This window comes from Arvicanthis niloticus, chromosome 14 (genome assembly GCF_011762505.2).
Source record: "Arvicanthis niloticus isolate mArvNil1 chromosome 14, mArvNil1.pat.X, whole genome shotgun sequence".
Taxonomy (NCBI): domain Eukaryota; kingdom Metazoa; phylum Chordata; class Mammalia; order Rodentia; family Muridae; genus Arvicanthis; species Arvicanthis niloticus.
The window spans coordinates 49,919,438-49,943,486 of record NC_047671.1 but is presented as its reverse complement, the minus strand read 5'-3'; the positions used below and the strand labels follow the sequence as shown (position 1 = coordinate 49,943,486).

Sequence of the window (24,049 nt, the reverse complement as noted above, 5' to 3'; positions counted from 1 at the left end):
CCGACACACATTTGCACTTCCCTCTAAAATATGTATTTAGGAACAAATTTAAACTTAAAAGTAATGGGGGAAAAAACAACTCATTTGCAAGGCTTAAGTAACTACATATAAGCGCAGTGCAATAACAATTTAAGACTCTAAGCGCCGCTGTTCACCTTCTGGGAGAGAGATGGTCCCGGAAAGCCATCGAATTCTCAGCGCTGATGAAATCAGACTGGCAGATTCCGGAGTCCAACTGCGGAACTGCGAAACAATTCTGTCCCTAAATATGTGGCTCTCCAGCTTTCCGTAAGATTATTATTTCCATCGCCACAAGCAAAGGTAATCCAGCCACCTATGCCCAGTGAAGACTGAGAGGATTCTTTAGAATGAACAATGGCTGCTTCCAAGAATCAACACAGGCATGGCCGGCTGATGCTGCTGTGTACGCTAATGGGGACGCTGTGCAAGATCGGGGTAGGACAGATTCGCTACTCGGTGCCAGAAGAGACAGACAAAGGCACTGTTGTAGGCAACATCTCCAAGGACCTGGAGCTGGAGCCCCGCGAGCTGGCGGAGCGCGGGGTCCGCATCGTCTCCAGAGGTAGGTCGCAGCTTTTCTCCCTGAGTCCGCGGGGCGGCAGCTTGGTCACCGCGGGCAGGATAGACAGGGAGGAGCTGTGTGCTCAAAGCGCGCCCTGTCTTGTAAATATCAACATCCTAGTTGAGGAGAAAGGAAAACTCTTTGGAGTAGAAATTGAAATAACTGATATTAACGATAATAATCCGAAGTTCCATGTTGGAGATCTGGAGGTGAAAATAAATGAAATCGCTGCCCCTGGAGCACGTTATCCACTCCCAGAAGCGGTTGACCCAGATGTGGGCATAAACTCTCTCCAGAGTTACCAACTCAGCCCCAACCGGTACTTCTCCCTCCACTTGCAAACCGGAGACGACGGAGCTATAAATCCAGAGCTGGTGGTGGAGCGCACCCTGGACCGGGAGGAAGAGCCCACTCACCATCTGGTCCTCACCGCCTACGATGGCGGCGACCCGCGCCGCTCCAGCACAGCTCTCATCCAGGTCACAGTGTTGGATACCAACGACAATGCCCCTGTTTTTGACCAACAGGTTTACCGCGTGAAAGTCCTTGAGAACGTGGCCCCAGGCACCCTGCTGCTTACAGTGAGAGCTAGCGACCCGGATGAGGGTGCCAATGGGAAGGTGACATATAAATTCCGGAAAATTAATGACAAGCAATCGCTGTTATTTCATCTTCATGAAAACACGGGGGAAATGACAGTAGCGAAAAATCTGGACTATGAAGAATGTTCATTGTATGAAATGGAAATACAGGCTGAAGACGTGGGAGCGCTTCTGGGAAGGAGCAAAGTGATAATTATGGTAGAAGATATAAATGACAATCAGCCAGAAGTGACCATTACATCCTTGTTTAACCCCGTATTGGAAAATTCTCTTCCCGGAACAGTAATTGCCTTCTTGAATGTGCATGACCGAGACTCTGGAAAGAACGGCCAAGTTGTTTGTTACACAAATGATAACTTACCTTTTAAACTGGAAAAGTCAATAGATAATTATTATAGATTGGTAACCTGGAAATACTTGGACCGAGAAAAAGTCTCAGCCTACAATATCACAGTGATAGCTTCGGATCTAGGAGCTCCACCTCTGTCTACTGAAACTTACATTGCCCTGACTGTGGCAGACACTAATGACAACCCTCCTCATTTTCCTCACTCCTCCTACACAGCCTATCTTCCAGAGAACAACCTGAGAGGAGCCTCCATCTTCTCATTGACTGCACATGACCCTGACAGTCAGGAAAATGCCCAGGTCACTTACTCTGTGTCTGAGGACACCGTACAGGGAGTGCCTTTGTCCTCTTACATCTCCATCAACTCAGACACTGGCGTCCTGTATGCACTGCAATCTTTTGACTTTGAGAAGATACAAGACTTGCAGCTACTGGTTATTGCCACTGACAGTGGAAGCCCACCACTCAGCAGCAATGTGTCACTGAGCTTGTTTGTGTTGGACCAGAATGACAATGCACCTGAGATTCTATACCCTAGCTTCCCCACAGACGGTTCCACTGGTGTGGAATTAGCACCCCGCTCTGCAGAACCTGGATATCTGGTGACCAAAGTGGTGGCAGTGGACAAAGACTCGGGACAGAATGCTTGGCTGTCCTACCGTCTGCTCAAGGCCAGCGAACCTGGACTCTTCTCTGTGGGACTTCACACGGGTGAGGTGCGTACAGCAAGGGCCCTGCTGGACAGAGATGCTCTCAAACAGAGTCTGGTGATGGCTGTGCAGGACCATGGCCAGCCCCCTCTCTCAGCCACAGTAACTCTCACTGTGGCCGTGGCTAACAGCATCCCTGAAGTGCTGGCTGACTTGAGCAGCATTATGACGCCTGGGGTACCAGAAGATTCTGATCTCACGCTCCACCTGGTGGTGGCAGTGGCTGTAGTCTCCTGTGTCTTCCTTGTCTTTGTCATTGTCCTCCTAGCTCTCAGACTTCAGCGCTGGCAGAAGTCTCGCCAGCTCCAGGGCTCCAGAGGTGGACTGGCCCCTGCACCGCCATCACACTTTGTGGGCATTGACGGGGTACAAGCTTTTCTACAAACCTATTCTCATGAAGTCTCACTCACTTCAGGCTCCCAGACAAGCCACATTATCTTCCCTCAGCCCAACTATGCAGACATGCTCATTAACCAAGAAGGCTGTGAGAAAAATGATTCCTTATTAACATCCATAGATTTTCATGAGAGTAAGGATGAAGATGCTTGCACTCCGGTAAGTTCTGTTCTATGACTTCTCTAAGGAATTTTGAGATGTGCCAGACTCTTTTGTATATTCTAGTGATGATAATGCAAAAACTGAACACTTAAAAGTCATGGGCCATCGCTTAGTTTGTTTTCAAAGGGGTTGTACAAAGCCTGGTTTCTTAGGGTTTTACTGCTATGAATAGACACCATGACCAAGGCAACTCTTATAAAGGACAACATTTAACTGGGGCTGGCTTACAGGTTCAGAGGTTCAATCCAATATCATCAAGGTAGGAGTATGGCAGCATCCAGGCAGGCATGGTGCAGGAGGAACTTAGAGTCCTACATCTTCATCTGAAGACTGCTAGCAGAAAAGTGCTTGCCTAGAGTATGCAAATCCTGAGTTTGATCCCCATCAACACATAAACTGGGCTACGTGAGACTCTCAAAACACACCAGAAGGGACTCATTCAAAAAGCTTAGACAAGACACTGATCAACTTTTAAAAAATACTATTGTTTTTAAAACTCATTCAATTAAGAACTGATTGCCTACCACACACAGTACATTTTCTACTTGCACACATGTGTGTTCCAAGTTAGGACTTTAGAAAAGCAGTTGAGATTTCCAAATTCTTAGTAATTACCTTAGAAATCACCAAATAAGTGTGACAATCATATTAGCCTACAAGTAGGCACTGCAAGCTTTCTTGACCTAAAACATCTTTTGAGGTCTGCTTCTGCATCACTACTGCTTACTATACCTGCTGACTCTACTTCAAGCCGCAAGCACATTTGAAAATGGGGATCCTGGTTGAAGGTGAAACTGGTGTCTGAATGTTGAGTGTGTGTGTGGATAGCCACCCTTCTCAAGGTCTATACCAATGGAAATATTGCATCTAAAGCAACAGTTAGTAATTAGTCTCCCCCCCCAAAGAAAAGAAAAATGGCAAAATATAAACTTAAATAAACTTCCATAAAATAGTGAAGAATCCATCTCAGTAGACTAACCATGAACATGTTAGGCTGTACAGACATCTGAAATGGTGAGAGCTCGTGAATCATAAACAAATTCCAAATAAGTTGACCAATTCCAAAGAATCATTTAGAGTAAATTATATGCATTGTCTGTATCTCTTGTACCATTTGAATAAGTCTAATTCCTAATTTATCACCAGTCAAAAGTGGAAGATAAGATAAATATTTTGTGGTTGTGGAGAAGGCTATTTCTCAAGGAATGCAGTGCTCCATCCTAGGTCGCATATACATGGGAGTAGAAATCAACTTCATACTTTCTGTGGCATCTTGATGCACAGTCGTTGGAGGAGACAATTATATCATCAGCGCTTTGACATTTGGGGGGATGGGTAAGGAAAGTTTTCTCTTGCCTTGTAAGTGTGGAGCCCTGGATTGATTTCCAGCACTTCAAAAACTAATTACTGGAGTATGCAGTTGGACCAGATGTCACTATATTCAGTAACCTTGTGTGATGGGCTTACAATGAGCTGTCTCTCCAATTCCAACGTCATTACATTACATTACATTACAATACATTACATTACTACAATAGTGTAGTGCCCTGGTAAAGAACCAATGTGGTCTGTTTGTGTTGCACATGGCTAAGCATTTCGCCAGTGAGTTTTAAGAATAAGTTGATGTGATATAAAGAGTAGGATAGAAGCTATACAACTTGGAAATAAGAGAAGGAGAGGTCTTGCAGGCTGCATTCTACCCGCACTACATCACTGAGCCAGTCTTCTCAAGTGAGCATCTTCTAAAGAAGCAATAAAGATTCTCTTTGCTTCTCTAAAGGGGAATGTTAGCATTACCAGGAAGAAAGAAACAACATTGATTACCTAGAAATATAGACAAATTATTGACATAAATAAAAGGGGAGTAACAGTAGTTCCAACATACCATAGCCAACAAAGACATGATTTGTGAACTTGATAATCTAGTAGACTCTGAGGGCAAGACTAATGGCACGTTAGTTGTTAAATTCTCACTCAAAAGGTTAACTAACACTTGGCTTTAAGAAAAAGTGCACTGCATGTAGGGTGATCAAAGAATGGATCATTATAATGTAGGCTTGCATAAAAAATCAAAGCGATGTTTCAAACATCTTGAAATAGTAAAAAGACATATAAAAGAGGTGTTGAAACTTTGTTGCTAAATATGCTAATATTATAATATGACTTGTTTACTTAGGCACAATTACTGTAGTATTGGGGGGGGGGGGAAACACCAAACAACAGAGGCTGCAGTTTCGTAGTGTGGACTCTGGGCGCCGCTGTAGGCCTGACTGAAGAGGCTGAAGCTCCACTTCTCGCGCAGCCGCAGACGCTTTCCAAGGCTTTCTTTCTCAGCTTTCTTTACACTGCTTCTCTCCGAGCAAAAGAAGAATCCTTTCATGGACTAGAACTGGTACCAAAGTCCGTTTAGAGTCCGGAATATCCGCACCACGGAGCTTTCTCGTTACCCGGCGTCTCCAGGCTGGTGAGCAAGCAAAAGGGAGAAAGAAAGATGCGGGAGGGCGCTGCTGAGAGGCGCCGGGGGCAGAGGCGGCCAATGCTCCTTCCCTTCCTGCTGCCTTTGTTCTGCCCCGCGCTCTCTGAGCAGATCCGCTACAAGATCCCCGAGGAAATGCCCACCGGCTCGGTAGTGGGGAACCTCGCCAGGGACCTGGGCTTCAGTGTCCAGGAGTTACCGACACGGAAGCTGCGAATCAGTTCTGAGAAGCCTTACTTCAGTGTGAGCTCAGAGAGCGGGGAGTTACTAGTGAGCAGCAGGCTGGACAGGGAGCAGATATGCGGGAAGAAGCTGGTGTGTGCTCTGGAATTTGAGGCTGTTGCTGAAAATCCACTGAACTTTTATCACGTGAGTGTGGAGCTGGAGGACATTAATGACCACGTGCCAAAATTCGCGCACACTTCCTCGGAGCTGCAGATAAGCGAATCTGCTCAACCGGGTACTCGGTTCATTTTAGAAGTAGCAGAAGATGCGGATATTGCCTTAAATTCGCTACAGAATTATAAACTCTCTCTTAGTCCCAGTTTCTCACTGGTGAATAAAGAAAAACAAGATGGTCGTAAATACCCGGAATTGGTGTTGGAGAAAACTTTAGACCGGGAGCAACAGAATTACTACCGATTAGTCCTGACAGCCTTAGACGGCGGGGATCCTCCCCTAAGTGGCACCACTGAGCTTCGGATCCAAGTCACTGATGCCAACGATAATCCCCCTGTGTTCAACCAGGAAGTATATAGAGTCCGCCTCCCGGAGAACGTGCCCCCAGGCACAACCGTACTACGTGTGACAGCTACAGACAAGGATGAGGGTGTGAATTCGGAGATTTCTTATTCTTTCCACAGAGCTGGGCAAGTGTTTGGTCTAAATTCAAAGAGTGGAGAAATCACAACACAGAAAACACTGGATTTTGAAGAAATTAAAGAATATTCTATAGTAGTGGAAGCGCGGGATGGCGGGGGACTGGTTGCACAATGTACAGTTGAAATTAACATTCAAGATGAAAATGACAACAGACCAGAAATTACAGTCCGTTCCCTGCTAGAAACGATTCCAGAAAACGCACCGCCAGGAACACTAATATCTTTGATCAAAATACAAGACAGAGATTCTGGGGAAAACGGGGAGGTTAACTGTCGACTAGACGGTGAAGTGCCCTTTAAAATTATCTCTTCTTCCAAAGACTCGTATAAATTGGTTACAGATAAAACCCTAGACCGCGAGCTGACTCCAGAATACAATGTCACCATCATAGCCACTGACAGGGGCAAGCCACCCCTTTCCTCCAGCACAAAAGTCACCCTACACATTGGTGACGTCAATGATAACGCTCCGCTTTTCAACCAGGCCTCCTACTTGGTGTATATTGCCGAGAACAACCCACCTGGAGCCTCCATCGCTCAAGTCAGCGCCTCCGACCCGGATTTGGGATCCAACGGTCATGTCTCCTACTCCATCATAGCCAGCGACCTGGAGCCTAAATCGCTGTGGTCCTACGTGACCATAAACGCGCAGAGCGGAGTGGTGTTCGCACAGCGCGCCTTCGACCACGAGCAGCTGCGCTCCTTCCAGCTGACACTGCAGGCGCGCGACCAGGGATCGCCCCCGCTCAGCGCCAACGTGAGCATGCGCGTGCTGGTGGGCGACCGCAACGACAACGCGCCACGCGTGCTGTATCCCACACTCGAGCCCGACGGCTCTGCGCTCTTCGACATGGTGCCACGCGCTGCCGAGCCCGGATACCTGGTCACCAAGGTGGTGGCTGTGGACGCAGACTCGGGACACAATGCCTGGCTGTCCTACCACGTGCTGCAGGCCAGCGACCCTGGGCTCTTTAGCCTGGGGCTGCGCACGGGCGAGGTGCGCACAGCGCGTGCCTTGGGCGAAAAGGACACAGCGCGGCAGCGCCTGTTGGTTGGTGTTCGCGATGGTGGACAGCCGCCCCTCTCGGCCACCGCCACGCTGCTTCTCGTATTCGCTGATAGCTTGCAAGAGGCCCTGCCAGACCTCAGTGACCGCTCACTGCCCCCTGACCCGCAATCCGAGCTGCAGTTCTACTTGGTGGTGGCCTTGGCCTTGATTTCTGTGCTTTTCCTCCTGGCTGTGATTCTAGCCATTGCGCTTCGACTGCGACACTCCTCCAGCCCCTCTGTCTGGAATTGCTTTCAGCCTGGATTTTGTTCTGAATCTAAACCTGTGGTTTTCCCCAACTATAGTGAAGGTACTTTGCCGTATTCCTATAATCTATATGGTGCACATGCCGGAAAGACCGAGTGTAATTTCCTAAAATGTAGTGAGCCATTGAGTTCAGGACAAGGTCTTCTTTGCCCTGAGTCATCCAGGGCCTTGTTTCCACTTTGCGATTCCAGTGATCCGACTTCCCACCCAGAACCTCTACCACCGGTGAGTTCCATTCAAACCTTTGCTTCTTTCTCTCTTCCTGAACTACACAACTGTCTACATTCACATAGCAATACAACACATTTTCAGGCCTTGTGAGTCCTCTTCGGAAAGCTAGTGTGGCTCAGAAAGTTGTTTCCTTTTGTTAATAGAGTTGGGTGAATTATGATATAAAATAAGTTCCAGGAAAGAAATTAAAGGTTACAGATTTACAGTGTAGTGCATTATCCAAACAGAACTGACAGTGTGTGCTGTTAGCTTCACAGCAAAACAAGCGCACAGTTTTCAACGTGATTGAAATTTACCTGTTGATTTTCACGTTTTTGAGACAGAGTCTTGCTATGTAGTATATAGGGTGGCCTTGACACATGACTCACAGGGGGTATCCCAGCCTGGCCTGGAAGTTTATACTGTGTGGCAGAGGCCAGGCTGGAACTGGAGATCCTCCTGTCTCAGCCTCCTGGATGCTGGATTACACAGTCAAGCATTAAATTTAGAATAGATAATTTGCTGAGCCAAGGTGGCACATGCCTTTAATTCCAGCACTCAGGAGACAGAGGCAGGCCTCAGAGTTGGAAGCCAGACTGGTATGTAGAGCAAGTTCCAGGACAGCCAGGGCTGCACAGAGAAACCCTGCGTGAAACTTCTCATTGGCCTCTTTGTTGATTTCACAAATGGATTCCTTTCTTGTGTTTATTCCTCATGGTTAGCTTCTTATACTTACCTAACAGATTTGTGACTTTGATTCTCCTAAAAATACATGAAAACTACCTTGTGTATTTGTGGAATAAAAGAGACTTGCTGAGTTCTTCAGACTCAACTAAGTCCTATCAGTTTTCAGGACTGTGAAACCCTGAAGGAAAGGAAAGACTGGGGCTGGGACACAGTGGTAGAGCCCCACTCACATGATGCTCTAGGCCCTGGGTTTAACGCCCAGCACAGAAGGGGAAGCTGAGGGAAAGAAAAGAAGAGAAGGTGCTATCACGCCCATTTCATTTGTTCTGGTTCTTTTTTATTTTTGTATGTGCATGAGTGTTTTGTTCAAATGTGTGTCTGGACACCACTTACATGCCCAGTGCCTGAAGAGGCCAGAAAAGGAAGAGTGTTGGATCCCCTGGGACTGGAGTTATAGATTGATGTGACAATCCCACCATGTAGGGCGTGGAAACTGAACCCAGGTAGGTCCTCTGGAAGATCAGTCAGTGCTCTTAACTGCTGAGCCATTTCTTCAGCACCCCCTGTGGTTCTTGATATACAATCTTTGAAGAAGAAGAAAGGATGAAGGGAAACCACTGGATTCATCTTATAATTTGAAGCCACTATGGTTTTCCAACCATTCTTGTAGTGGGGAATTCTGAGTTATTGCCTCATAAGGCAAAAGCTAGTAGTCAGGTATGCATACAAAACTACCATTTTATACTGTCTTTGCTTTGTTTCCTCTGACAGTAAAACATAGTAAATGACATCTTTACAAACAGATTTCTTCTTTACACAACACCACTTGATGTTTACCTCTTAGCAGTAACATTTGTTCTATACTTTGTGTTCTTTTCTGTAAATTATTACTTAAGTGTAAATGACCTTTAGAATAAGAGGTGTATGACTATTTTAAAAATCACATGATTTCTTGCCTCTTTTCTTCTTGTCCTGGAAATTGAGCTCATAATCTCCTGCATACTAGGAAAATTCTTTTCTACTGAGCCACATCCCTGCCCTTGAATGTATGAGGACAATGATGTTGCTCAGTGGTAAAACTCTTGCCTAGAATTCTGAGGTTCTAGGTTCCATCTCCAGTACCTCTCCTCTCCTCCTCTCTCTCTCTCTCTCTCTCTCTCTCTCTCTCTCTCTCTTTCTCTCTCTCTCTCTCTCCCTCTCTCTTCAATGAAGGATTGAAATGAAAATTTGGGTTTTTTTTCTGAATATTAACTTTTATTTTCCCAATACTTGTACATGTTTCATGTATTCACATCAAAAGCTAACCCCTTTGTGAATTAGTGGAAAAGTTTACATAGTTACATGAATATGAAATTTGAAACCAGAATCCTGTCTGACATGGTGGCTGCTCACTTTTGTCCCAACACTTGGAAGACAAAGGCAGGAAAGGCCGCTCTGAATTCCAGGACAGCCAGGGCTACACAGTGAGACCCATTCTTTAAACACACACACACATACAAGCACTGGTGAGATTTTAACATAAGTAGGTAAGGTAAGAAAATGTATAAAAACTGTCTAAGTAGAATTATGTATATAACACAAAAGTTTTAAAGAAACCATAAACTTTATTGTTAAAATGGATAAATCTTGTGTCTTATGTGGATAATCCATCTATATATTCATTCAGTTTAATTATGAGCCATGCTTGGCAGTATATGTCTTGAATTCCAGCACTCTGGAGGCAGAGACAGGAGTATCTCTGTGAATTTGAGACCAGTCTGGTCTATTTAGCAGTTCCAGGCCAGCCAGGGCTTCATAATGAGGCTCTTCCAGGAAAAATGGAGTCAATATAATTATGAAATGAACACATATATCATAAAGTATAATAAAATATGAATGTTATATAACCTTCACACCAAAGTTATTTCTAAAAGTTGTAAAGATATATGCAAAACAAAGCACCATAAAAATGAAATTATAACACGATTTGTGTATATCTAGAGGGAGTGTGTATACAAACCCAATTTAAAGTGAGTTGGGCTAAATTAAGCCAAAATTGTTTGGAGAGTTCATACAGAAATATCATTTACAACTCACATATCAGAAGATTGCTTTTGAAGTACGAATGCAAGAAAATGCTTAGAAAATCTAAAATCACGATAAGCAGCGAGTACTAGTTTCTTCATCAGCCATCTATAATCAAATACTTCAGGGGAGCACACGAGGAGAACCAAGTGCTCTGGAGGCTGAGGCGGGAGGGTTGCTTGAATACAAGCCTTCAAGACCAGCCTGAGCGACTCCATTTTTGTAAGACACTTTCCCAAAAGGATAAAAGGTGAAAAGGGAGAAGAAGAGGTGAAAGAAATAAAAGGAAGAGAGAGAGAGAGAGAGAGAGAGAGAGAGAGAGAGAGAGAGAGAGAGAGAGAGGGGTAGAGAAAGGAAGAGTAGGATAGAGAGAAGGAAAGGGTGTAATGTCTCAGACCACCGGTGTAGTAACGATTTAGGACTCTGAGCGCCGCTGTTCACCAACTGTAAGAAAAACTCCCCGCTCCATCCGGATTTTCCTGTCAGCACCTACACAAAGCCCTGCACATCCTACAAACTGGCTCCCGGACTATAGCAAAACTCAACCTTCTAACCTGGACCGCTCTGACTTTCTCCTGAGGAGTAAGTATCATCTGACAGCTGGAGGAAGAACAGAAGAGCCTAAGAAGTTAGCGAGCAGAGAGAGCATTCACAGAAAATTCCGTAGCAAAAGCAACAATGGCTGCCCCGACCAGACGCCCGCACTGCAGAAGACTGATCCTCTTGTGTGCACTGCTGGGGATGCTATGGGAGGCCAGGGCCGGGCAGATCCGCTATTCTGTGCCAGAAGAGACAGAAAAGAGCTATATAGTTGGAAACATCTCTAAGGACCTGGGACTGGAGACCCGCGAGCTGGCGGAGCGCGGAGTCCGCATCATCACCAAAGGTAAGACCCAGCTTTTCTCTCTGAGCCCGCGGAGCGGTTGTTTGGTCACCGCGGGCAGGATAGACCGGGAGGAGCTGTGCGCTCAGAGCGCGCCTTGTCTCCTAAGCTTTAAAGTCCTAGTTGAAGACAGAGTGAAACTTTATGGGGTGGAAGTAGAAGTGATTGATATCAATGACAATGCGCCAAAATTTGAAGACGAAAATTTGATTGTAAAGATCAGTGAAATCGCTGCCCCTGGAGCACGGTATTCACTCCCAGAAGCGATTGACCCAGATGTAGGCATAAACTCCCTCCAGAGTTACCAGCTTAGCCCCAACCGCCACTTCTCTCTCCACTTGCAAACCGGAGACGACGGAACTATAAACCCAGAGCTGGTACTGGAGCACACCTTGGACCGAGAGGAAGAGTCCACTCACCACCTGGTCCTCACCGCCTACGATGGCGGCGACCCGCGCCGCTCCAGCACAGCGCTCATCCAGGTCACAGTGTTGGATACCAACGACAATGCCCCTGTTTTTGACCAACAGGTTTACCGCGTGAAAGTCCTTGAGAACGTGGCCCCGGGCACCCTGCTGCTTACAGTGAGAGCTAGCGACCCGGATGAGGGTGCCAATGGGAAGGTGACATACAAATTCCGGAAAATTAATGAAAAACAATCGCTGTTATTTCATCTTCATGAAAACACGGGGGAAATGACAGTAGCGAAAAATCTGGACTATGAAGAATGTTCATTGTATGAAATGGAAATACAGGCTGAAGATGGTGGGGGACTGAAAGGGCGGACCAAAGTGGTAGTTACGGTAGAAGATGTAAATGACAATCGGCCGGAAGTGACCATTACATCTCTGTTTAGCCCAGTAAGGGAAGATGCTCCCCCAGGGACAGTAATCGTCCTTTTCAACGCTCATGACCAAGATTCTGGGAGGAATGGGCAAGTTGTCTGTTCCATCCAGGAGAACCCATCTTTTAAGCTAGAAAACTCAGTAGACGATTACTATAGGTTGTTGACAGCTCAGATTCTTGATCGAGAAAAGGCTTCTGAGTATAACATCACAGTGACAGCAACAGACAGGGGAACCCCATCCATGTCCACAGAAGTTCACATCACCCTGTATGTGGCTGACATTAATGACAATCCACCTGCCTTCTCTCAAACCTCCTACTCGGTCTGTCTCCCCGAAAACAACCCCAGAGGCACCTCCATCTTCTCAGTCAGTGCCCACGACCCTGACGAAAACGAGAATGCTAAGGTTACTTACTCCTTGGTGGAAAATACCATCCAGGGGGCCCCACTCTCCTCCTACGTCTCCATGAATTCTGACACTGGTGTGCTCTATGCTCTGCAATCCTTTGACTATGAGCAGTTTCGAAGCCTGCAAATGCAGGTGAAGGCAAGTGACAATGGGCATCCGCCACTCAGCAGCAATGTGTCCCTGTCTGTGTTTCTATTGGATCAGAATGACAATGCTCCCAAGATCCTGTACCCCTCCCTCCCAACTGATGGCTCCACTGGTGTGGAGCTGGCTCCCCGCTCAGCAGAGGCTGGGTATCTGGTGACCAAGGTGGTAGCAGTGGACAAAGACTCTGGACAGAATGCTTGGTTGTCTTACCGTCTGCTCAAGGCTAGTGAGCCAGGACTTTTCACAGTGGGGCTCCGCTCAGGAGAAGTACGCACAGCTCGGGCCCTGCTAGAGAGAGATGCACTCAAACAAAGCCTTGTGGTAGCTGTACAGGACCATGGCCAGCCCCCTCTTTCAGCTACCATCACTCTCACGGTGGCTGTGGCAGACAGCATCCCCGACATCCTGGCTGACTTGGGCAGTATCAACACTCCTGCAGACCCCGATTCTGACATTACTCTCTACCTGGTGGTGGCAGTTGCTGTGGTCTCCTGTGTCTTCCTACTCTTTGTACTGGTGCTGCTGGCACTTAGGCTACAGCGCTGGCATGCTTCGCACCTGCTGCAGGATGCAATGGGTGGATCCACTGGGGTGCCAACATCACATATTGTGGGTGTGCATGGGGTTCAGACTTTCCTACAAACCTATTCTGAAGAGTTTTCCCTGACACCCGACTCTGGGAAGAGCCACCTGATCTTCCCCCAGCCCAACTATGCAGACACACTCATCAGCCAGGAGAGCTGTGGGAAGAGTGACCCTCTGTGCAATTCAGTTGAGTCCAAGTTTCCTATTGATGACACTCCTTTAGTTCCTGTGAGTTCTGGGGTTTTCTTCTTTATTAAGTATGATAATTCGCTCTTAGTCTTGTTAAATTGCTATTTACATATTTGTAACCACTCAAGTTTTCATTGAATCTAAGCTTCACCCACAACATCTAGAAGGTTTATTGAATAGCCAGCTCAATTTACAGTAAGCTAGGCATCACCGAGATGACTTTCACTTTCTTATTATGAAACTCCTGTGGATGGGGGCAATCCTCATTGTCCTGCATGGAGAGGGCTGTTTGGAGAGAATGCCGTGGCTGGTTACAGTGCTTCTCTACAGTCTCTGCAGCTGCAGCTCTATTCCTGACATGAACCGATCATTATTCCCAGTGTAGCTCTTGCCCCTAAAACAGTTCCAAGAGTGACGCTTTTGTAGGGGTGAACCAAAACGTTCCCCTTTCTTAGGGAAACAACTGGAAACCCACAGTCTCTGCCTAAATTTCTGTTTCTATGAACTATCGCTTTCCCAGGTCCTAAGTTTGTAGAAACTATTTGTGTTTAAAGATCTTTTCTGAGGAGGAGTCGAGCTTCAGCTATCATTCTCAAACCCCAGCAAAGCTTTCTGGTTTTCGTTTAATGGTGAAAATCATGACATCTATTATGATGATAACATCAAAGGCTTGGGTTTCCTAATGATATAGTGTCAAGCTATGAAAATTAGTTTGATACTCTTTTTTTTCAAGTGTATGTCTGCTCAAGAGAAGTTGCTAATATGGGGAATCAAAGTTTCGGCTCCAGCTCAATTTTCCAATCTCTGGGAGTTTAAATGAACCTGAACATGGGGTGTAAGATAGAAATTATTCTCAGAGCATGCGGGAAGAAATTCTAAGATTTTCCTGGATTTTAGCTATTAGGAAAGATAATTTATTACTTACATTTTAAACATATTTCAGCATTCAAGTAACAGATGGCATGTAGAACACTTGAAAATACACCCTGGAGATGGGAGAGGTGCTCAGTGAGGGTCATGTGTGAGACGCCGGGTTCAACCTGTGTGTGAAAAAAAGAAAAGAGATGAAACTTGCAAAGTTCTATTTACAGCCTGTTGTGGTGGTGGCCTTTAATCCCAGCACTTGGGAGGCAGAGGCAGGCAGATCTCTGAGTTTGAGGCCAGCCTGGTCTACAAAGTGAGTCCAGGACAGCCAGGGCTATGTAGAGAGACCCTGTCTAAAATTTTTTCCTATTGTAAACTTACGTTGCATAGATACATTGATGACTGCTGGTACTTCTGTGAATGTAGAGAATTGTGTGCTTAATGTGGAGTTTAAAATGTCTAGATGTTGATATTAAGGTATATTCTGGGTATGTAACATGATACATAGACATTTTAATCTCTTCAAGCATTCTTCCAGCACTATAGCTCCTGAATAGAAGAGTTGTGCACAGCTCCTGGTTCAATCTGCAGCACCTTAGCAAAGAAGCAAAAGAAATTATTCTTTCTTACTTAAGCTGATAGGAGAAAATAAGAATTCTTTGGTGATCTTATTATTTTAATAACGACATATAGATTTTTAAAATTTTCTCTTCTGAAGAGTCATATCTATATTCAAATCATGAGTTTAAAATGTGTGTTAATTTGGGGGAAAGAATAATAACACGGATACTCGTGATGTATGTATCTATGATGTGGTAAGTAGAAAACTACGCAAAACATCACTTTGCTTTTCAATGATCATTAACATATATTAATTATGACATTTTCACACTTGTGTGTAATGTGTTTCAATCACACTCACTCTCACATTGTCACCTCATACCTCCACCCCTCCCCAGTCTTCCAAACTAGACCCCCTCCTACTTGCATGTCTTTCTTGTGTTTCTTCTTATCAGGATTGTTTACAGAAGCACGGTGAAGATATTTTGGTTTGGTTTGGTTTGGTTTGGTTTGGTTTGGTTTGGTTTGATTGGCTTTTTGACTCAGGGTCTCATTGTGTCTCCCAGGCTAGTCTCATGCTTGCAGACAAATGATTTCACACCCAACTGTTCTTTAGTTTAAAAACACAACATAGGTAAGTACATTGATGATGGAGAAGACTGTGGGAAATAGTTGCACTGCTCTTAAACTATGTGTGTAGATAACAGATCCTAGAATATAAATAGGCTGAAAATGAATTTTTGTCTCATTTTTTAAAAAGGTACTAAACTACGCTATATGTTTTGTATTTTCTCCTGAAAGAAAGCTCAATATACACTAAACAAAAATTGGCCTTACGTTCATCACTGTTGAAGTTAGTTGGTCTGATCTGTTTGTGAAGATTCACAACATAATACATAATGTTCCATAGTGTAGTGTAAGTATCTTTAAAACGTTAAATGCATAAGTATCCACTGTAATCCCACCGTGAGATTAAAATGTGTGGCTATTTCATAACCCCATGTTCCGAGCTATACATATATTTTGGGAAGGGATTTCTAAACAAGATACACTGCAATTCAACTCAGAGCCTCTGGGCGCCGCTGTCGGCCAGTGCAGAGCAAGCTCCTGTACCCTGGATCTCTCAGTCTCTAAGCTGCAATTTCCTGTGCAGAAACGAACACAAACCAAGGGGAACTCTCACTCACACAGACTAAGACACCGATCCCCGGCCCCAAACTGGGGTCCCGCTATCCCGGACCAAACGGACCTCCACCCCGTCAGGGAGCACTTTCTCTTACTGTGAAGACCCGAAGAGCTACGGAGCACCCAGCTATGAGAGGGAGCAGCGCACAGAGGCAGCGCCCCGGCCGCCCGCAGGTATTGTTTACCCTGCTGCTGCCTTTGTTCTGTCCCGCGCTGGGCCAGCCGGTCCGCTACTCCATCCCTGAGGAGCTGGACCGCGGGTCGGTGGTGGGGAACCTCGCCAAGGATCTGGGGCTCAGTGTCCTGGAAGTGGCGGCTAGGAAGCTGCGGGTTGGCGCTGAGAAGCTGCACTTTAGCGTGGATTCGGAGAGCGGGGACTTACTGGTGAAGGACCGCATAGATCGCGAGCAGATATGCAAAGGGAGGAGAAGGTGTGAGCTGCAGTTGGAAGCCGTGCTGGAAAACCCTTTAAATATTTTTCATGTCGTTGTGGAGATTGAGGATGTTAATGATCACGCTCCTCAATTCGAGAAGAAAGAAATGCGATTAGAAATTTTAGAATCTGTGTCGATTGGTACACGAATATCCCTTGAGCCTGCCACTGACCCGGACATAAGTTTGAATTCAATTAAAGATTACCAGATAAGCCCCAACCCTTATTTCTCACTAATGGTTAAAGTTAATCCTGATGGTGGCAAAACCCCAGAGTTGTCTCTGGAGAAGCTCCTAGATCGGGAAGAACAGAGTTCTCATCGCTTGATACTGACTGCTTTGGATGGAGGGGACCCGCCCCGCAGTGCTACCACTCAGATAGAAATATCTGTAAAGGACATCAATGACAACCCTCCAGTGTTTAGCAAAGAGGAATATAGGATCAGTGTTAGTGAAAATCTGTCCCTAGGATCATCTGTATTGCAAGTGACAGCCACTGATGAGGATGAGGGTGTCAACGCTGAGATAGGTTACTACTTTTGGAACACTGCCCAGAGCACAAGACACGTGTTCTCACTAGATGAGAAAACAGGCGTGATCACTAATAACCAGTCGTTGGATTTTGAAGACATAGAGAGATACACCATGGAAGTGGAAGCGAAGGATGGCGGTGGTCTCTCTACACGGTGTAAAATCATCATAGAAGTCCTTGATGAAAATGACAACAGTCCAGAAATAATTATCACCTCCCTTTCTGATCATATCTTGGAGAATTCTCCTCCGGGAGTGGTGGTTGCCCTCTTCAAAACGCGAGATCGAGATTTCGGAGGAAATGGAGAAGTCAAGTGTGATCTAAGCAAAGACCTTCCTTTCAAGCTCCAGGCTTCTTCTAGTAACTACTACAAGTTAGTAACCGATGGAGCCCTAGACCGAGAGCAGAACCCACAGTACAATGTCACCATCACCGCCACGGACAAAGGCAAGCCAGCCCTTTCGTCCAGTACAACCATCGCTCTGCACATCACTGATGTTAACGACAATGCTCCTGCTTTCCAGAAGTCTTCCTACGTAGTCCACGTGGCAGAGAACAATCCGCCTGGAGCCTCCATCGCTCAAGTCAGCGCCTCCGACCCGGATTTGGGATCCAACGGTCATGTCTCCTACTCCATCATAGCCAGCGACCTGGAGCCTAAATCGCTGTGGTCCTACGTGACCATAAACGCGCAGAGCGGAGTGGTGTTCGCACAGCGCGCCTTCGACCACGAGCAGCTGCGCTCCTTCCAGCTGACACTGCAGGCGCGCGACCAGGGATCGCCCGCGCTCAGTGCCAACGTGAGCATGCGCGTGCTGGTGGGCGACCGCAACGACAACGCGCCACGCGTGCTGTATCCCACGCTCGAGCCCGACGGCTCTGCGCTCTTCGACATGGTGCCGCGCGCTGCCGAGCCCGGATACCTGGTCACCAAGGTGGTGGCTGTGGACGCAGACTCAGGACACAATGCCTGGCTGTCCTACCACGTGCTGCAGGCCAGCGACCCTGGGCTCTTTAGCCTGGGGCTGCGCACGGGCGAGGTGCGCACAGCGCGTGCCTTGGGCGAAAAGGACGCAGCGCGGCAGCGCCTGTTGGTTGGTGTTCGCGATGGTGGACAGCCGCCCCTCTCGGCCACTGCCACGCTGCTTCTTGTATTCGCTGATAGTTTGCAAGAGGCCCTGCCAGACCTCAGTGACCGCTCACTGCCCCCTGACCCGCAATCCGAGCTACAGTTCTACTTGGTGGTGGCCTTGGCCTTGATTTCTGTGCTTTTCCTCCTGGCTGTGATTCTAGCCATTGCGCTTCGACTGCGACACTCCTCCAGCCCCTCTGGCTGGAACTGCTTTCCGTCTGGTCTTTGTTCTAAGACTAGACCAGGGGTTTCTCTCAACTATAGCGAGGGCACTCTACCCTATTCCTATAATCTGTGCGTTGGGCAAACCGGAAAGGCGGAGTTAAATTTTCTGAAATGTAGCGCACCTTTGCCTTCTTCTCAAGAAATCGTTTGTGGTAGTTCTCCTGGGGCCTTAATTCCGCTTCACCTTGGGGATGATTTGACGACACATCCTGAGACTCTAACACCGGTAAGTTTCATTTTATTCTTTAACAATCCTAGTTTCTCTTATTTCAGGTATAATAAATTCATTTTCTTATTTAGGTTGACATTTGAAAAAGCAGTAGCTAACTACCACCTTGTCTTCTCAATGGTGGAATGATAACATTTCGTTCATAAGTTCATCTTTCCTTCGGTAGAAAAAAAGTTAACAAATTGGAGATATCTTGTAAGGCTCTGGTTGGCAAACAATCGCAGTGAAAGTCTTGTGGCTGCAGAGGTGGGTCAAGGGAGGGTGAAGAGCACTTGCTGCTCTTGCAGGGGATATGGATTCGGTTCCCAGCACCCACACAGTGGCTCACAACTATCAATCACTATGGGTTGCATATCCGACACTTCCTTCTCTCTTCCCTGGGCCCCAGGCACCCACGTAGTGCATACACATAGATAAGGTCATGTACATAAAACAATTTTTTTTTTTTTTTTTGGTTTTTCAAGACAGGGTTTCTCTGTGTAGCCCTGGCTGTCCTGGAACTCACTCTGTAGACCAGTCTGGCCTTGAACTCAGAAATCCGCCTGCTTCTGCCTCCCAAGTGCTGGGATTAAAGGTGTGCGCCACCACCGCCCAGCCATAAAACAATTGTTAAAGCAGTAATCTTGATGTCTAACCAAATAAATGAATAATCTATCCAAGCTTCCTACTTAAATGAACTTATGCACTTATATTATATGTTTTAATGTCTAAAATGCTCGAGCATGCTGATCAGAACAGGTGCCCCTATCGCTTCTCGGCCTTTTGGCTAAGATCAAGTATAGAACAGGTGCTCCCTTCCAGAAAACCGTTGGCTGTAAGTTATTTCTTCCGCCTTTTGGAGTCCCGTTTACTTTCACGTTTTTTTGTCCACCTGTGAGCACTTGGGGAGGTGACTGGGACATCAGGGAACAATCTCCCAGCTTCTGCTCAGTTACATATGCATCTCTTGAGAGGTGACTTGAACTTTTTTTTCATATTTCCAAGGTTCTGTGGTCCCCAAAAGTCAGTATCACTGCCCTCGAGGGACTTCCTCCTCTAATTCTGGTTCTACTTTTTTTCCATCCTGTTATCCTTCCTTTTTCTTAGAAGTGCCTTTGTGCCTTTCCTCAATCTCTTCCTCTACATCGAAAGAAATGATTTCCAAGAAAACTGCAAGATCCTCTTGCCTCTTTGCTTTCAGTATGTTTGTGATTTAAAGAAAAAACAATTATGGTTAGGTCTGGCCAGTACCTGCCTAGAATACCAATGCTCAGGGGGCAAGACTCTACCTTTCAAAACTATAACAAAATATCTGATGAGTGACATACTGACTGAAACACTTAGAAACAACCTGTCTTCAGTATGAAAAAAGTAAGTAGGTGTCTTTTTCTGGGTGTGCATGGGCAGGCTAAACTCCAAATATATACCAAAAAAAAAAAAAAGTCCACCTTCTTCACACTTCCCAGTAAACTGCCCAGGAGAAGACATTGTTAATATCTATCTGTATCAATGATCTGATGAAATAGAACACTTGGCATAAAAATGTGCTTATTCAAAACTCTACACCAGGGTTGGGGCTTCGCTCAAGTGTAGACACTTGCCTCGCATCGTTTGATATCCTACACTGAAAAAAGAATCACATCACTGGATGTTTGGTTTTGTTTCAGGTTTGTGTCTAAAATGCTTGTGCATGCTTGCCTTCCGTTGACAACACACCTGCAGGATTTGCTCCTTTTACTCGTTAATTATTTGATGAGTTCATTTCTAAGTAGCCTAATTAAAATTTCAAAAACAATCCTATATAAGAAGGTACCTCTTTCAAAAATGTTAAAGATTAGTAGACTATCTTGCCAGCCTCTTACAGGATTCCAAACAAAACAACAATCAAATTAAAGAAAGCTAAAATAATCTTTCAATGTGAATTTTATCAAAAGAAATATACCTGTCTCCATGTTAATGAATACCAAAGTTGTAAGATTTTCAACACAAAATAAACATTACTATGTTTTAAGTGGATGTGCAATATTAGAAATAGGATGCAAATATTATCAATTTAGTTTATTATACTCCGCAATAAGAAACCTTGGGAAAACCCTGTCTCGAAAAAACAAAAACAAAAAACAAAACAAAACAAAACAAAAAACAAAAACAGAAACCTTGAGAAGGGCTGTGATGCAGCTCACTGCTGGAGCTCTTATCTGCGTATATATGAAGCCCTGCTTTCAATCTCACGTCCTCTCAAAAAAATTTACAGAGAAATCAAAGGAAATCAAAGTAATTAAAATAATTCAACAGAAAAGTGCATTTGCTGAAATGTTGTAATGGGTGCAGTAACTTCTTCCGACTCTGAGCGCCGCTGTTGACCTACGAGGAGCAAAAAACCCCACCAAAGCTCAGTTGGGATTCTCAGGGTCCAAAAGCTTAAAGCCTCACAGTTCCGACAAACCGGCTCCTGGGCTGCAACGAAAATCACCCCGGTATTTAAAGTGCTCCAGCTACCGGAGACTCCAGGGGTCACAGAAAGAACAAAAGAACCAGGTGAAACATACTGCGCGCCTGGCGGATCGGCAAGAGCTTTGAGAAAATTCCGTAGTCAGAAGACAATGGCGGCTCAAAGGAATCTCTCAGAACGCACCAAACTGGTCCTCCTTTTCCTATGGATGCCCTGGGAGTCCGCAGCTCGGCAAATCCGCTACTCGGTTCCTGAGGAACTAGAGAAAGGCTCTTTCGTGGGCAACATCTCCAAGGACCTGGGGCTGGATCCCCGCGAGCTGGCGGAGCGCAGAGTCCGCATCATCTCCAGAGGTAGGTCTCAGCTTTTCTCTCTGAACCCGCGAGGCGGCAGCTTGGTCACCGCGGGCAGGATAGACCGGGAGGAGCTGTGCGCTCAGAGCGCGCCCTGTGTCATGAGCTTTAACATCCTTGTGGAAGATAGGGTGAAACTTTTCGGGATAGAGATAGAGGTAACGGATGTCAATGACAATGCGCCAAAATTCCAAGCAGAAACTCTAGATGTAAAAATTAATGAAAATGTCGCCCCAGGAATGCGTTTTCCTCTCCCAGAAGCTATTGATCCGGATGTGGGCGTGAACTCTCTGAAGAGCTACCAGCTCAGCCCCAATAAGCACTTCTCCCTAGTCGTTCAGGGCGGTGCTAAGGGCGTCAAGTACCCTGAGCTAGTGCTGGAGCATGCCCTAGATCGTGAGGAAGAAGCGATTCACCACCTGGTCCTCGTGGCCTCTGACGGAGGAAACCCTCCCAGATCAGGCACTGTCCTCATCACTGTGACCGTCTTTGATACAAATGACAATGCTCCAGTCTTCACCTCGACTGAATACCGCGTGAACATTCCAGAGAACCTGCCTGTGGGCACTCAGCTGCTAAAGGTAACCGCCACCGACAAAGACGAAGGCGCCAATGGAGAAGTGACATACGCATTCCGAAAATCACTGGACACACAATTGTCCAAATTCCAACTAGACAAAAATACCGGGGAAATAAAAATATCTGAAAATCTAGATTATGAAGAAGTGAGTTTCTATGAACTAGAAATCCAAGCTGAAGATGGAGGGGCCTATCTTGCAACTGCGAAGGTGCTGGTTACAGTAGAAGATGTAAATGACAACAGTCCGGAGGTGACCATCACATCGCTCTTCAGTCCAGTGACAGAAGATTCTCCGGTGGGAACTGTCATAGCCCTTTTAAACGTCCATGATTTAGACTCCGGGCAGAATGGAGAAGTAACCTGTTCCATCTCTGGGGATCTACCCTTTAAATTAGAAAAGTCCATTGACAGTTACTATAGGCTAGTGACACAAAGAGTCCTTGATAGGGAACAGGTACCCTCTTACAACATCACAGTAACAGCCACTGATGGGGGAAACCCGCCTTTGTCAACCAAAGCTCACTTCACTCTGCAAGTGGCAGATATCAACGACAACCCACCTACCTTCTCTCGTACATCCTACGTCACCTACATCCCAGAGAACAACCCCAGAGGCGTCTCCATCTTCTCAGTGACTGCCCTCGATCCAGACAGCAAAGAGAACGCCCAGATCGTTTACTCTCTGGCTGAAGACACCATTGAGGGGGCACCACTTTCTTCCTACATATCCATCAACTCAGACACTGGCATCCTGTATGCACTCTGGTCCTTTGACTATGAGCAGTTTCGTGAACTGCAGGTGCAAGTGACTGCTAGCGACAGCGGAAAGCCTCCCCTCCACAGTAATGTGTCATTGACCCTGTTCGTGCTGGATCAGAACGACAACTCTCCAGAAATCCTGTACCCCACCATGCCCACTGACGGCTCCACTGGAGTAGAGCTTGCTCCCCGATCAGCAGAGCTGGGCTATCTGGTGACAAAGGTGGTGGCAGTGGACAGAGACTCAGGACAAAACGCCTGGCTGTCCTATCGCCTACTCAAGGCCAGTGAACCAGGGCTCTTCACGGTAGGGCTGCACACGGGTGAGGTGCGCACAGCGCGGGCCCTGATGGACAGAGATGCTCTCAAGCAGAGTCTAGTGGTGGCTGTGCAGGACCACGGTCAGCCTCCTCTCTCTGCAACGGTCACTTTGACTGTTGCAATAGCTGACAGCATCCCTGACGTTCTGGCAGACTTGGGCAACCTGGAGCCACCACAGGACTCTGAGGCCTCAAGCCTCACACTCTACCTAGTAGTGGCAGTGGCAGCGGTCTCCTGCGTTTTTCTCGCCTTTGTCATTATATTGTTGACACTCAAACTTCAGCGCTGGCACAAGTCTCACGTGCTTAAGTCTTCGAGAGATGGATTGGCTGGCGTGCCTGCCTCTCACTATGTGGGCGTAGACGGGGTGCGTGCTTTCTTGCAGACCTATTCGCACGAGGTTTCCCTCACTGCTGATTCGCGGAAGAGTCATCTGATCTTCCCACAGCCTAACTACGCAGACACGCTCATCAGCCAGGAGAGCTGTGAGAAAAAAGATCCTATGTCTTTGTTAGACGATTCCAAGTGTCCTGTAGAAGATGCTCCTTTGGTGCCAGTGAGTTCTGATTTTACTTTATCTTTAAACAATTACGATCACATTTACTTTGGGGCTTGAACCCAAATGCTGGAAATAGTAGATCTCTATTTTAAAACCACTTCTCTCAGTTTCAGGTTTCAGCGATGCTTGCCTCTTGCTAAAACATTAAGAGAGTAGAATCTCGTACTTAAGACTGCATTGGAAACTGTGGTGAAAATCACCTAGGTTGCCCTAAGGTTGTACGAGTAGTTTTTGCAGAGCCTTGTGTTTTATCGCGATGCTGAGTGCAACATGGACGGTCCCTTTTAGGAACCTTCATGTGGAAGTGTCTGTTGATTTACAAGTGTCCTCCCTGACCACATGTTGCGACTCTACTACTTTAGGAAATTGGAGCTCTTTTGAAGGCAAGTCT

At 46.3% G+C, this 24,049-nt stretch overlaps 1 protein-coding gene across 15 annotated transcripts in view; it reads left to right on the top strand.

The window, feature by feature from the left end:
• LOC117719689 (protocadherin gamma-C4) overlaps positions 1 to 24,049 on the top strand; it is a 176,213-nt gene that overhangs the window by 64,601 nt on the left and 87,563 nt on the right. The window contains exon 1 of one of the 15 annotated variants that reach the window (XM_034517885.2): positions 234 to 2,799. The exons of 10 other annotated variants lie outside the window; for them this stretch is intronic. In XM_034517885.2, the coding sequence (XP_034373776.1) occupies positions 376 to 2,799 (2,424 nt within the window). In that variant the 5' untranslated portion in view covers positions 234 to 375. Of the gene's footprint in view, positions 1 to 233; positions 2,800 to 5,084; positions 7,700 to 10,808; positions 13,535 to 16,057; positions 18,653 to 21,035; positions 23,656 to 24,049 lie in introns of those variants that run through there. 4 more of the 15 variants (XM_034517897.2, XM_076912759.1, XM_034517890.2 and 1 more) reach the window with 4 other exon arrangements.